The 14,903-nt window shown below is 41.9% G+C and overlaps 1 protein-coding gene across 1 annotated transcript; it reads left to right on the forward strand.

The window, feature by feature from the left end:
- Nucleotides 1–4,445: 4,445 nt before the first annotated feature.
- On the forward strand, nucleotides 4,446–12,981 carry LOC123964102 (adhesion G protein-coupled receptor A3-like). Its single transcript, XM_046041210.1, has 6 exons — nucleotides 4,446–4,492; nucleotides 6,179–6,343; nucleotides 9,677–9,872; nucleotides 10,322–10,471; nucleotides 12,092–12,253; nucleotides 12,599–12,981. Exons 2-6 carry the CDS (start codon nucleotides 6,267–6,269, stop codon nucleotides 12,938–12,940), a joined length of 927 nt encoding a protein of 308 aa, XP_045897166.1. The 5' UTR covers nucleotides 4,446–4,492; nucleotides 6,179–6,266; the 3' UTR covers nucleotides 12,941–12,981.
- Nucleotides 12,982–14,903: the final 1,922 nt, after the last annotated feature.

Below are 14,903 nucleotides of genomic sequence, written 5' to 3' on the forward strand. Positions count from 1 at the left end.
TTATTCTTTTTCTTTCTCCCACCCCTATTGGCTACTGGGGTTCTTGCCTGCCTGTTACAGTCGTGGCGCCCCACTCTCACTAACAACTACATTCTTTAACAGGCTTATGCGCACACACATGTACACACACACACATACAGACACATTCACCCACACGCACACAGACACAAACAAACTTAGGTTGTCCCTGGTAGAATTATTCCTGATGCTTTTCTTTCAGTTACTTATTTAAATTAATTATTATTCCAGCTCTCGTGGCTGTGCTGTGTTGCTTATTTAGTGTGTGTGACTGTTTCTTGTTTTCATTGTTCTCTTAGTTGTCTTAATATGTCAGCTGTTTATTGCTGCTGTTCGGCTGGTTGTTTTAGGATAACAATGCAACCTGAATATCAGTTTACTGAAAGGTAACCTGTTGAGTTTGTCCCCGTTTTATTTCACATTCACATGCCGTGGGTGGCAATATACACATTATTACCAATGATTTCAGGCTTTTTCACTGATCAACAGGTGGCGCCAAGATACGCAGCAATGTACCATAAGAGGCAGCAAAGAAGATGACTGATTGCTAATAAACATGGATGCAAACAATGACTTCAAAGACTTACACTTTTTAAGAAAAATCCCCTTTGCAATTGGAAGGAAATGCATTCACGTTTCAACACGCTTGACATCAAGGAAACGCACAGTGACACAACTTGTCCTTCACGCCACATCATGTAAGATGTGGGTTTTTTTGTGCTATTTGGCACCCCAACCGTAACTCACTAATGTCGTAAAGAAGCTGTACGCATGCATTTGTTACGATTACATTATCATCAAAAACTAGCAAGTCGTGAATTTTGCTAACACAGCCAAACATCAAGCAAGTGTGACAACACAAGGGAATAATACTTACTAGTCCAACTGTGTACACTGAGAGAATGCCAGCTAGGTGTCTGTCTTGCAGCCTTTTATTTCACAAAGCTCTCACCAACATGAGGGAGCCTCTTGCTTGCTCACTTTTTGTTACTTCTAATCTTCCTCCGTCAATATTCTCTTCTGTCTCTTCGCCTCTGCCATTAGCTTATGTTATGTCCATAGAGGCTGCTGCCGGTGTGCTGTCGATATATACTACCTATTGAGATGTGCTACTTAGCGGTTCTGCACATGTGCATGACCCTCAAGTATTTCTATGCCCATATATCTATACAACCTAAAAACACCGGCTTGCTCGGCTCGAAAACAAGCGCCGCTCTTCACCAGCAGCAGCATAACGTTGTTTGAAACTTAGGTGGCAAGCTAGCCAACAAAGCTAGACAGCAGTTACGTTTGTCTGAGTATCTAGTAAGTTTGCTAACATCAACTTGAGATTTATAGCTAGCAGCTAAAACTTTGTGAAACCTCTAGCTGATTTTGCAAGAGTCATCATCTTTGCTAATACAGCCAAACATCAACAACAGGTTATTACTTAGTAGTCCAATAGCAAGAATGCCACCTCGGGCTGTCCTGCATCCCTTCAGCTCTTTCAATTCACACCAATGAGTAACAGCTAGTCTGAAATTTGCTCTTGTCCAGTCACTTGCTTGTCACTCTCTCTCTTTATCGCTTCCTCGCTTCCTGCAACTTCTTCTTTGGACTTTTCACAACCTCTTCCCTGATATCTAATCTGAGAATACTGAGCTAACTCCTTCCAAAGAACTTACATTAATCATTACATACTTTTTGCTTCTTCTCATAGCTTGCTTGCTGAAGTGTTTTGTTGATGCCGTAAAGCATTTGGCTTTTCGATTGAAATCTTCAGTTCTACATAGTGCCAGGCAAAGTTGCTTTACATAAATACAAGGCGCTTGATGTGAGCAATGTGAATTTACCCATGTGATTCTAGTGTATAGAAGCCACATGCAGATAAAGGAAATCAGACAGGGTTCTTTATTCTGGTAATTCTTTGTTGGGGTTATAGCTCTATTTAGTCAAAACAAAATACTGACTATGCCCACACATATTTGGTGAAAACAGATTTCCACTAGTAGTCCTGTACAAATTATTTTCTCCTTTTTTCAGTCTAGTGGAGTCTATAGAGGAAGGTCTTGAATTCTCAAATACCACAAAATCTGTGTTGTTTAATCATGAAGCATATTACAAAATTCTGGCTTTTTATAGTATTTGTAACATTTTTGGTAACATTCTCAGAATTACTGTGGGCCCTGTGACTAACATATTGGTCTTCCACTTTACCTCCCAGTATATTATCCACTGTATATTATCTGTTTAGATCAGGTTTTCAGACAATGTATGTGGTTTATTATATAACTGTTGCACTGTAGAGACAGGCTAACAGTTGGAGTGAGCCCAGAGGGTTTCAGTTTAAAGCCCATCCACACATTACACTCAACTTGCACCTTGTGGAAGAGGGAGGATGTTGTTTTAAAGGGGGAGGTGGAGAAATAGACCGAGAGAGAGAGAGTGAGTGACTGAAAGAGTGTGAGACACAATAAGCATGTGAAGGAGAGGTAAAGGCTAGGGTTACCATTCAGAATTTCCCCTGAAACTAAATGTTTGAGTAAATTATATATAGAGACATCATCACAGTGTTGGACAGTGACTCGACTTACAGGAAGGTTTGGATAAAATATATCTCAATGACAGTACTTTGAGAAGCTCCTGTCCAAATTTTTAAATGATTGGTGCGAAAACTCTTCTGAACTACCTAAAAAATGTCCTGAAGTGCTTTTCAGAAAACTGAAAATGTACTTACGCACATGCAAAATCCCTCACATGTATTCACAGGCAGTAACACACACGCACAGACATACACACTTGTTCTCTATCCCAGAATGTCATCATCTCAGTCAAGCGTTCAAATCTGATTTAGGGCCTTTTAGAAAAGCAATCAGAAAAGAGAGCTTTAGTGGAACACAGAAGATGAAATCAGGACTTATTTTATTCATTTTCATAACTCGCCCACAGAAAGTCATTGGAGCAAAGTCATGGGGTCCATTCAGCACAGGGAATGTTAACAGCACTCTCTGATTTGCGTTTGTTTTCTCTTGCAAAACAAACAGCAGTGGAGACAAGTTCACACCAGAGAACAATGTGATTTAATGTGGCAGTTATTAGTTATACACACGTTACCTCTCTAGTGGATTCTAAACGCTAGAGCTTAGTTAGGACTGAAAGCATTTGACTGACAGACTTCATGAAGGGTTATATTTAACTTTCAAATTTATTGAACATATATCAGACTTTAAATATTTAGTAGTGTATGATTAAGGCATAGGCATTTAAAATGTAATTTAGGGAATTCAGTGATTACTTAACTACAGTTAGTTATTTCACTCAATCCTATAAGGATCATAACTTTACATGGCAATGCTAATAACAGTATATTCAAATTTTTTGCTAAGTTAGCAGTTTGACAATGCCACTCGTTTGTTTGGTCAGTCTGCCACTTTGTTTGGTTCAGAAATTCATGTTCCCCACAGGATAAATTGTAATAACTTATCTAACTCTTTGTTGTGTTATTGTCTTCGATAGCTTGTCAAATGCATGCAATGACATTACATCAAGATAATGCAGCATAACTACAGAGAAGTTTGATCAAACTGAGTTTTCTGCTATCTAAAACACTGAAGGTCATGTCATGTTCATCAGAATCAGAGCAAAGCCCTCTGTCTAAATGCACTATTTTGGACTGATGACCAAAGGTCATACAGGGAGAAATTCATGGTAGAGAAGGCAAGAATGCCAATTTTAGCACTCAATAGACCAGAATGCAATTCATATTGTGTTTCGAGTCAGTCTTATTCCTCAGGCTGGCTGTCTCTCACTATCACTAGTCCTCTGTCCACCTTGACATGCAGTTCAAGGTTGAATAGGTAACACCTCAACTGGGCTATACCTATATAGACAGATAGGTCAAACAAACACAGGACTTCCAGCCAGGAGACTGGGGCCCGTGTCTCGTGTGAAACCAAATGTCAGCATTGACTTATTTAATGTTTTAACGTTACTTCACTTCTGACTTCTGAACTAGCCAGTGCAAAACCATTAGTATAAAAAAAATACATAAAAAACAATATTCACATTATCAACATCCTGCAGTTGTTTTGCAGCACTTGGCGCGCAACGTTGTCTAATCTGGACGAGTCCGCTGGTTGCAAAAAGAAGTCCGGTTTTATTAGAAATAATTGTAAAATGACCTTACTCACCTGAATTATTACGTAAGTAAACACTTTCCTGATGAGTTTACAGTCACAGTCGCTTGTTTCAAGTCTTCTTCAACACAGCATGATGTTCATTTAGTAATTTATGGTCCTCTTTAGAGGAAAATAGACGATAAAGCGGCATATGCTTTTGGGCGGAACTACCTTGTGATTGACAAGTCGCTACCATGGCAACCTGTCAATCACGATAGAGGCGACTCGTATCCGCTGCTCTGTGTAGTATTTTTTTTTAAATGGCTGATATATTACAACTCTTGGAGGGAGGGACAGGAAAAATTATCTTGGGGCCAGTAAGTTTCAAACCCAAAAACGTTGAGCCCTGGTGAATGTATTTTAGGGCGATATTGACTAAATAGGATATTGCAATATTGATCATGAATATTGCAATAACGATATTAATTTTGATATTCTTAAACATACGTAAAAAACACAAAAGTTGATGTGCCCTGTTTCTGATACATTTCCTCTTCAATGCCCATCGTTTCGTTGTCTCCCTGAGCCACACTCATTTTCTTACTTAGTAGATATTTTTTCATTTCTCTCTCTCTTCACTCACACACTGTTGAAGTATACACACACATCACGTGGTATGCTCCATAGGGTAATGCTCGTGTAGTGGACCCGTGCGCTCACACTTGCATGTGACAGGGCAACTGGCCAATAAAATTTCAACAGGGGTCTAAATCGAACATAAGCCAACGGACTCATCTCTTCCCAAAATAAATGTAAAATTGCAAACTTTCTGCGACATTTTCGATATGTTATTGGGCAACATGATATTTCGATAACGGTATTGAGTCAATATATTGTGCACCCGTAATGTGTTTATCTTTGTGTTAGTCCTGTGATGGGCTACGGTGTTCTCCAGACTTTTGCCTGGTGCATGTTGGGACAGGCTTAGGCCTAAAATGGCTGTACTTGTAGTAAGCATATTGAGACAGAAAAGGGAGAAGAAGAGAGAGAGAAGCAGATGAAATGAGGGCATTTAATGATTCTGAATAAATATTTCTCTCACACCCTTTGAGAAATGTTTTCTGGGATTTCAGCTCCTCCTCATCAGAGCCGCTCAGCGGCTAATCATCTTTACTCTGAAAGATTTCAGTTTCTTGTCAAGCCTGTCACTTATAATTATTAATGTCAACTGTCACACATTCCCGTTTGTGAAACATTGTTTCCTAAGTCGCATTTAAAAACTTTATACAGTATTGTGTGGATATTCTGTGACTTGTATTATGAACACACAGCTTAATTAAATCACAAAAAGGTATTAGCTCTTTAAGTACAAACAAAGTGTATATTTAACTACATCTGGATTGTATTTGGAAATTAAACAGTTGGCATTTCTCAAGGAGGTTGTATTTCCATGGTGATAGTGTTCGTTGCTTAGCAATCTCCGCCGGCTTTTCTCCTTTTTTCATAAGGAGTAAAATCCTCAAGATTAGTCGCCTTGGCAAATGGCCTGCATTGGCTCGTTGTCACTGTTTCACCATCCTTTGTTTAATCAGGCATTTTCTATTGAGATAGAAATCACTGTGACAAAGTAGGAAAGATAAGAATGAGTAATGATCATCTTAAGTCACGGCCAACATTTTAAACCACTGCATACACATACATGCACAAGGGTCTCTTGAATGAACTTGATTTACACACATGCACACACGATTTTGTACTCCATCGCGCTGAGGTGCTTCCACTGACGACAGATTCTATTAAGATGTTGCCCTAACCTTAACCCTCCTCACCGAATGATTAACTTTAATCCTTAACCTAATCCAAAAACACAAATACAAACCACCCTAAATTCAAGTCCTAACACAAAAGAAATCCCCAGTCTACATTAATCCTAAACCCAAGACTAAATCCTAATCCAACACCTTGTACGAACCTTTTAAAGACATTTGAATCTCATTAGAAGACGATGACAAACAAATATTCCCAAACACTTACAGTTTTACGCTTCTGTTCTCCTCCTCCAGCGAGGTCATCCTCTCCAACATTGACGTGGGCATCGCTGGCATCTGGGAGTGCCTGGTGAGCAGTTCCCGTGGCAACACTTCTCAGCAAATGGAGATAGTTGTTCTGGAGACGTCAGCACCATACTGCCCCTCTGACAGAGTCACCAATAACAAGGGGGAGTTCAGGTGAGTCACTTCTCAGTGGTCACGTACTGTACGGCCGCTTGACCATGTGGGTTCAAATGGTCTTGTAACAATATTGTCTGTAGTATATTTGAATTGGCATAATATATTGTTCATTTTCACCACTGGTTATGTGCCTAGCGTTTTACTTGATGTTGCCCAAAAATAATTCAGAATGTCAACAAAAGACCCTGGTGTCTAAAAACCATATTGACAGGAAAGAGGCTGAGGAGGAAACAGCGAAATCAGATGGGGGCATCAAGACCACTCTGGCCACAGGGCACATGATTCTTTGAGTGGCATAAGGCCAAACTGAGGAGGCATGGCAGCATGGCCCTCATGACCAGTGTTGGGCAAGTTACTCAGAAATTGTAATATATTACTAGTTACTTATTACTCCTTAAAAAAGAAATATTATTACTTTACTTATTACTTGGTGATAAAAGTGACTAGTTATGTTACTATATTACTTTCCAGTGTTTCCCAAAGAATGACAGCGGGGGCTGGGGTTGGGGGGGGGGTTATTCTAACGTTGGACAGGTTTGTGCAGCGGTGTTCACGAGAGAGAGAGAGAAAGAGGGAGCGAGCCAGGAGGTGCTGCACGAATAGATGCTCCTCAATACAGCTCCTTAATCAAAAATGATTTTAAATATGCCTAGTAAAATTTGGAAAATCAGTATGTGGCGGTCCGCGTTGATAATTATCCCAATTATAGGGTAATTATGGGAAACACTGCTTTCCCTACCACCCCCTTCACCCCCAAACAAAGTAGTCTCCCTCGACTTCATATTCATAACAGCAGCAAGGAGTGTGGTTTTTACAGAGCATATAGCCTAGGCCTAACGTTTCTTAACGCCACCGGCTAAAAAAATAAAAATAAAGCAAGTAAATCCTGACTTTTAAACAGCGATTTTACTGCACATGTAGCCTATTTATAAGAGCAGTATTCAAAAGGAAACGTTAAGCGTTAATGCCACTCTCTCCCGACGAGTCCAAGCATCAATGACAGCAGCTGCTAGACTTTCTTTCTGTAAGTTTCACGTCGCTGTGCTGCTTCAGCAGATGCTTCAAATGTAGAATTGTTCGCGGTTGAAAGCTTTTTGCTGGTCGAGTTTACACTAGATGACACTGTTCTTTGCATCTTAGACTGTGACACAATAATGGCAGCAGCTACTTGCAGCCGTGGAAAGAACACCTCTCTCCCTTGTTCTCCTTTCTTCCTTTAGTTTTGTCTCTCAGCAGACATGAACAACAAAGTCCGGTCCCGCTGAGCCGTCGCACAGTCGTGGATTTACGTCAATGGTGGTGCATTCAGTAACGAGTAACGTAGCGTTACTTGCCTTAGTAACTAGTAATAATATTACAGTTTTAGAAAAGTAATTAGCTACACTACTTAGTTACTAGGATATGTAATATTATTACAGTAACGCTACTGCCCAACACTCCTCATGACTTCCATTGAATTCCTGCCTTCCTGTAATCTCTGCTATTATCTCTCCATGTACAGTGCAGTTAAGGTACTTAAGTCTGGTTCTTGCTGGTGTCGTGCTGGTTTTTGTTCCACCTGAAATCTGCCACACCTGGTCTGCCTTGCCCCTTGATGCGGCTCATTAACTGTCAAAGACCAGAATTGAGTATGTACAGTAAAGCCTTTCATATATTTCAATAATAATTGGATATGTGATATGAAAACCCCCACAATCATTACGGCTCAATGTGGTCCAGCTTTATAGCAAGACTATAAAAAATGACTGAGGTTTCACATAAAAAGAGGAACACAACACCACAAAAACACTCCTAGCCCTCCATCTATCCTCCTTCCTGCTGTTCTCCACTACTTATGACCACCTTTAAACCTTGTAGTTGTACACGCACACTCACATCCTCCACCTCTCCTCCCCCGTGGGTGTGCTGTTGTCGTGTATGATCCTTTGTAGCCGCTGTACTTTACAGCCCACTTCCAGTGCAGCCAGCACAGAGGCTTTGTTTCTGCCGGGGGCATTGGAGTAATGGGCTGGAAAATGAGCCCCCTTTTTTGTTGGGGGCGAAATTAACGCCATTTATTACTAAGTAGCTGCTGCTGCCGCTGCTGCTGCGACAACGTGGATGGAGAGAGAGGGGAAAAAATAGCATGGGGTAGAGACCAGCGGGATGGCAGATCTCTACACTAAGAACAGATTACCAGCCTCCTGAGTGCGGCGCTCCTTTATTTTCATTTAAATGAAGTCAGAAAGTGTTGCCACATTAAGCATTACTTCAGCTACTTTTCTGCAGTTGGATTTTGATGTGACCTTAAGGAGAAAAACACAAGATGCCTGTTTCCCTTCAGATTGTAGACCATTTGATCAATATGTGTGATCACAAACAACTCCCTCCTAAAGCTGCAGAAGCACAAAAATAAGACCTTTAATCTGCAGCACCGCCAAGAGAGAAAACCTGGAGTTCTTTTATGATCTGGGAAATGGAGGCTAATGTAGTGGACTATGAATGTTTGGCTGACTTTTAACACTCAAATGAGCTTTATTTTATTGAAACACTAACAGGCATTACCCAGAAAATGAAAATTTTCCATTTCCTCATAAAATCACCCTGGCCCCTATCACAGGTTGGTCAGTAGAGCAGCTCCAGGAATTGGCTCTTGATGACATTATTGAGAAAGTAATTTCTTGCTTCAGAGGAGACTTCACTGAACTTTGCATGGCCATACGAACAACACTTGTAATTACTCTTTTAGGCTGATTTTCCCCTTTAGGAAGGAGCAGGCAGGAACAGGGTCCTTCCGCATATATACATCCTTTTGCATTTTCACTTTCCTACATTAAAGGGGTGCTCCAGCAGTTTAGTATTGCGCTTTCATAAAGTTGTGGGACTTGTGAAAGACTGATGATTGGTCAACAGAACAGCAGAGGCAGAGAAATGCTCACTTTTAGACCCTAATATGGGTTAAGCTCCAAAACAACAAATCCTTCATTTTCCATGATTCAATTTGTTAGACCTTCCCTGGCTGTTAAGTGCCCCTGACAAGTTACCTAAACTTGATGTGTAAAATTGGTGGGACATCTTTAGTTACACTGTACACAAAGTGGAACAACAACAAAGTTGATTGTTACAGTTAATAAGTAAAGTTTGGAATAAAGTTCCTAGAGATGTCATAAATAAGACAACACATTGTTTCACAATCAAGTATGGATATCTGGCAGTCTTCTGCAAACATAATTAGAACCAGCTGTAAATCAAATATAAGTATGGGGAGTATGAAATTGTGGTGTGGTGCAGTAAGTGTAGATTACTAAACATATTTCATTCATGATAATTTGGAGATGTCTTATGTGGTAGGTGGCCAAAGACTTTAGCTGGCATCCTGGCCTTCCTGCCCTGTGCTCCTGCCACCTTTGGCTCTGCCCCCCACTCCATACAGAGGGAGAAGAAGGCGTGGCGGAGCTGTGACCGTGTTGGACGGTGGGCCGAAGAGGACTACACTCAGTGCCCGTATGCCAGTGAACTGACCCGCGAGCTGCATGACCTCACACAGGTATCCATACGTACGATGACCTTGTGCTGGGATTCTGACTATTTTTTCATTCTCTTTGATTCTGTTCTGATTTATCAAGTTTAGTAGGATGTTCACAATGTTGACTTTTACATATTTGCCAATCTACAGTTTAGCTGCAAGATTTGTTAATTTCATATAACATCTCCTCTGATTCATCTGTAGCCTGCAGGTGTTTGCAGATCTGTACATGTAAAACCTTTATATACATAATAGAAACTGACGACAAGCTGTTGAATCTTACATTACCCAAGGGATTAAGTAATCAAGTTCACAGAACTTCATGCATAGCATGAAATAGCACAACTGTGATGCATTATCTATTATATGTTTTCAAAGCTGTTTCATGTTTCATGTCGGGTTGAATTGTGAAGATGTACTGTGTGTTCATCCCCTCTGAACATTGCTGTATAATTTCCTTTTTATTCCAGATAACTATTAATACCACCAATGCTCAGCCTCTAGGCCAACAGTTAGTGGCCATCACCAGCAGGGCGGCACACTTCACAGATGTCATGGATGTCATCTTTGTCACACACCTGGTGGAGAGACTGACAAGGCTGGTGGAAAAGCGTAGAGATGTAAGAGTGAACAAAGATACACGCAGACAGTTTATTTCATGACATGTGATCTAAGCTTGAATTCCAGGCATGACAAAAAAAAATAAAAATACTATTTCCTTTGAGGTTTTCAAAGTCTCACACTGTGGGGCAGAGACAAAATTGAGACAATTGTGTCCTCCAGCATTCCATGTTGGCAACAACTTGAGCCCTATTTTTTAGTTTGTTTACATTGTGCCAAATTGCCACCATTAAACGTATGTCGAATTAGCTATTAGCAGTTCCTGTTTGTATTGTGCCCGCGGATGTACAGAACTATCACTGAATTACTTTGATACTGAAGATAAATTGAAAACTTCATGATTCTGAAGCACGTAACGTCTTAATTGGATGATCTTTAAGCGGATTTTTGGACATTTATTCTCGATCGGAGATATTGATATCCTCGGAGAGTGTAAGTCACACTTAATCTAAAAATATGTGTCTGTGGATCGAGTGTGAGGTATGTCTCTGAGAAGCGGTAGGAGTTACGCAAATTGTCGCAAATTCCTGCCTTGCATCTCTCCCTCCACGTCCCCCCCCTCACATTATGAAGGAACTACACATTCTTTGGCCTTTGTCCTGTCTTTTTGACTCCAGATTGCAGTGATCCCAATATTTTTCTGCTATATCAAATTTGTAACGTGCAATTTATGGGGAACTTCTGTACTCTTATTGCTAGCTGTTACTCCTATTCAATTTTCTTGCATTTGCTTCTCTGAAAGCAACAATTTGTCATTGTAGCTAGGATGAGGTTTATCAGGAAAAACACTAGCTCATCTAGAGGTAACAACAGTGTCTCAAGGGCCAGAATTGAGCAAACAGATTACGACACTTGGACGTGGATGTCAGCGAGAGACAACAGGGGCTGCTTAAAAAGACATGGCAACATGCTGTTCTGGTTTCAATCCTTCAATCGATTCCAGACAGCTTAACTTTTCACCTCATACGCGTTCCTCTTGCCCGTGGCGGCGTTGGACCTGAATGACAATTATGGTTATGAAGATGCATCTCTTCTTGGGAAAGCCATGTTTTACTTTAAGTGAACTTCTCTTCTGTCTGTGGCCAGAGGCAATCGGAGGGCTTTACGTCACGCTGAAGGTCAGGTTGTGCGAAGGGAAGGGTGCAGAGCATAGTCAGTGAAAAGAATCAATATTTGCTCCCACTTGTCCAATTACTCATCACAGGTCACTCGGGAGCAGATATTAGGAGATACTTAGAGGTTTATCATTCCTAAAACATTGCTGATGAGACTACCTTCATTCATCCAATAAAGAACAGTCAAATGAAGCAACAATGAAAAGTACAGTAAGTAAATAGGGAACTTCCATCCCAAGGAAGCAATTATGCCCCATTGGAGCTGCTAATCTAAATTAAATCTTCCTATAATGAATGAAGCCACCATTGCCTCCCTCACACTTCTGACTGGAGATTATAAATGTGCCTGTTGTTGTGGATATGATTGATGTGTATGATGAGTCTGCCTCTTGCTGTGTGTGTGTGTGTGTGTGTGTGTGTGTGTGTGTGTGTACGTGTTGGCTTTTTATACGTACAATCTGCGTAATTGTGTGCACGGATACATGTCTGCTTGTGTTCCCGCAGCTTGGGGACTACATATCAGACATAGCCAGCAACATGATGCTTGTGGAGGAGCATATCCTGTGGATGGCACAGAATGAGGCCAGAGCGTGCACTCGGATCGTCCAGTGTGTGGAGCGCATTGCCGACCTGGCGCTGACCAGAGACAATCAGGTCATTTCTAAGGTATGACTGGAAACAGTAACACCGACACTCACGACCACACTCTGTCAGGGCAAAGGTTGATTATCTGACTAAATGTCCCATAGCTTTACCTTTTTTTTCTTGCAGCCTAAAATAATGAGAAGTTAATCTCTCTCTAGCAGATAGCTAGAATAAGGCAAGCGAAAGATAAATTGCTTCCTTTTGTTTCTTCTCGCTTCCGTCTATTGTTTTCCCTCTCTGCTGTTACTTGGGATAAAAGCATCTGCTAAATGACTAATATAAAAATCTCTGCCCTCCCTCCTTCTCCCACCCTCCAACCCTTCTCTCTCACTCCCCCACTCCTAATTTTTGTGTTGCCCCCCCTAGGTATCTGCTAACATAGCCCTGGAGGCCTTTCTGATCCGGCCGTCTAACTTTTTCGGTCTCTCCTGCACGGCACTTCAACGCCCCCCCTCATCTGCCACCTCGCCGCTCCCTGACAGCCACTCCCACACTGACAAGGACACAAGCAGAGAGCATGATGCCGTGGGAGAATCGTTGCTCAACATCAAATGCCACACTGTCAACAACAGCGGCTCACCGGGCAGTCAGCTCAGCAAGGTAAGGCGCAAGTTAATAAATGGTGCAAAACTTTCTAAAATATGCTATTCCGCTCTTTTGCTCACCTCCAACGAATCCAGCCTGAGGTCAGAATACAACGCTCGTTGAGTGTTTCTCGTTCTCGCTCCCAAAAGCCGCACACTTTTGTATTTCTTGACACCGTGTTCAAGTGCAGGAGAGAGAGAAGAAGGAGAGAAGATGTTCTAACAGCGGAGAAAGAAAGCAACTGAGAGACAAATAAAATATGAGAAAGAGAGAACAGCTTGTACAGCAGCTCGTGGGCACAATAAAATGAATTCTCCAACACCACACAGTTGAAGCATGGGAGAGGGATTACCACCTGCCCTTAAGTCTGTTGTTGCCTATTTGTCCCAACAAGATGACACCTAGTTTGTGTTTGTTGGCACACCATAGATCAGCTGGTGATAGGTGGGGTTGTAGTGGGGGCAGGGCCTGCAAATAGGACGGTAATTTGGGAGTCAGTGAATGCGGCCCACTCCCCTGTGATGAATAAGATGGCCTTGCGTCCCTGTCACTTTAAATCAGCTATGGCCCCACCATGGCTCCAGTTGTGGCTGTCCCAAATGACAAATACCACTCTGCATCTGCAGACGACAGGCAAAACATTCATCTGGCACTGAAGTGGCATAGTTCTGCAACATTTGAACAGTTTGCACCCTCTAGCTATTCAGTCCACCAATGAATTCATCAGTGTGCATGTGAGTGTATCCTGTGCGTGTTAGTGTGTATCAGCCGGAGACCGTCTGCGGGTGTGCGCTATCTTTTGTTTTTTCAGTCGGTGTGCTTATTTCATTTCCCTCATCTTCTTCTTTTCTGGTGAGATGGTGTCAAGTCTCTGTGGTTTTGTCAGCAATTACACCACTTAATTCTAGCTCCAGGCTGTGTGTAGAATGCGTGCATTTATCTATGTATGCATTTCTGAAAGCTGAGCCCAGTCATTTGTATCATGGATGGGACAATACTGTCGTTCTAGAGGCCACTCCAGAAATTTGCTTGTTGATTTCCAGATGGAATTAGGAGGTTAATTGGAGAAAGTATTTATTTTGGTTAATACTGAGAACACATCTCCATGCCTGCACTTCATAATTTTGTTAGGTTTCTACAATCCATGTATTTCTCTGTGCTAAAGCTGGTTTGTTGAGCGCATTCCATGTCCTGGCACTGTGTAGCATACTTGTAACATTACACTGATGATGGATTTGGCTTTTCGCAAGCTGTAAATATGGGAGGATGTGGTGACCTGGGCTTCCTTTCTCCAACTGAAGTCACACAAATGCCTGTGTCTTTGGAGTTCTGGCAGCAAGTTCAAAGCACCTTTGCTGTATTAGGTTATACACTGCTCAAAAAATAAAGGGAACACTAAAATAACACATCCTAGATCTGAATGAATGAACTAATCTCATTAAATACTCATTTCTTTACATAGTTGAATGTGCTGACAACAAAATCACACAAAAATTATCAATGGAAATCAAATTTATCAACCCAGGGAGGTCTGGATTTGGAGTCACACTTAAAATCAAAGTGGAAAACCACACTATAGGCGGATCCAACTCTCCTCCCAGACCTGGACTAAAGCATCCGCCAACTCCTGGACAGTCTGTGGTGCAACGTGGCGTTGGTGGATGGAGCGAGACATGATGTCCCAGATCTGCTCAATTGGATTCAGGTCTGGGGAACGGGCGGGCCAGGCCATAGCATCAATGCCTTCCTCTTGCAGGAACTGCTGACACTCCAGCCACATGAGGTCTAGCATTGTCTCGCATTAGGAGGAACCCAGGGCCAACCGCACCAGCATATGGTCTCACAAGGGGTCTGAGGATCTCATCTCGGTACCTAATGGCAGTCAGGCTACCTCTGGCGAGCACATGGAGGGCTGTGCGGCCCCCCAAAGAAATGCCACCCCACACCATCACTGACCCACCGCCAAACCGGTCATGCTGGAGGATGTTTCAGGCAGCAGAACGTTCTCCACGGCGTCTCCAGACTCTGTCACATCTGTCACATGTGCTCAGTGTGAACCTGCTTTCATCTGTGAAGAGCACAGGGC

The sequence above is a fragment of the Micropterus dolomieu genome, unplaced genomic scaffold, assembly GCF_021292245.1.
Source record: "Micropterus dolomieu isolate WLL.071019.BEF.003 ecotype Adirondacks unplaced genomic scaffold, ASM2129224v1 contig_536, whole genome shotgun sequence".
NCBI classification, from domain to species: Eukaryota; Metazoa; Chordata; class Actinopteri; order Centrarchiformes; family Centrarchidae; genus Micropterus; species Micropterus dolomieu.

What these genes read in the sequence shown, in the direction of transcription:
- LOC123964102 (XM_046041210.1), top strand. Translation starts at nt 6,267, where the DNA reads ATGGAGATAGTTGTTCTGGAGACGTCAGCACCATACTGCCCCTCTGAC. An exon ending in TGGTGGAAAAGCGTAGAGAT is followed by an intron (nt 10,472 to 12,091) that starts GTAAGAGTGAAC and finishes GTGTTCCCGCAG; the next exon opens with CTTGGGGACTACATATCAGA. An exon ending in ACAATCAGGTCATTTCTAAG is followed by an intron (nt 12,254 to 12,598) that starts GTATGACTGGAA and finishes TGCCCCCCCTAG; the next exon opens with GTATCTGCTAACATAGCCCT.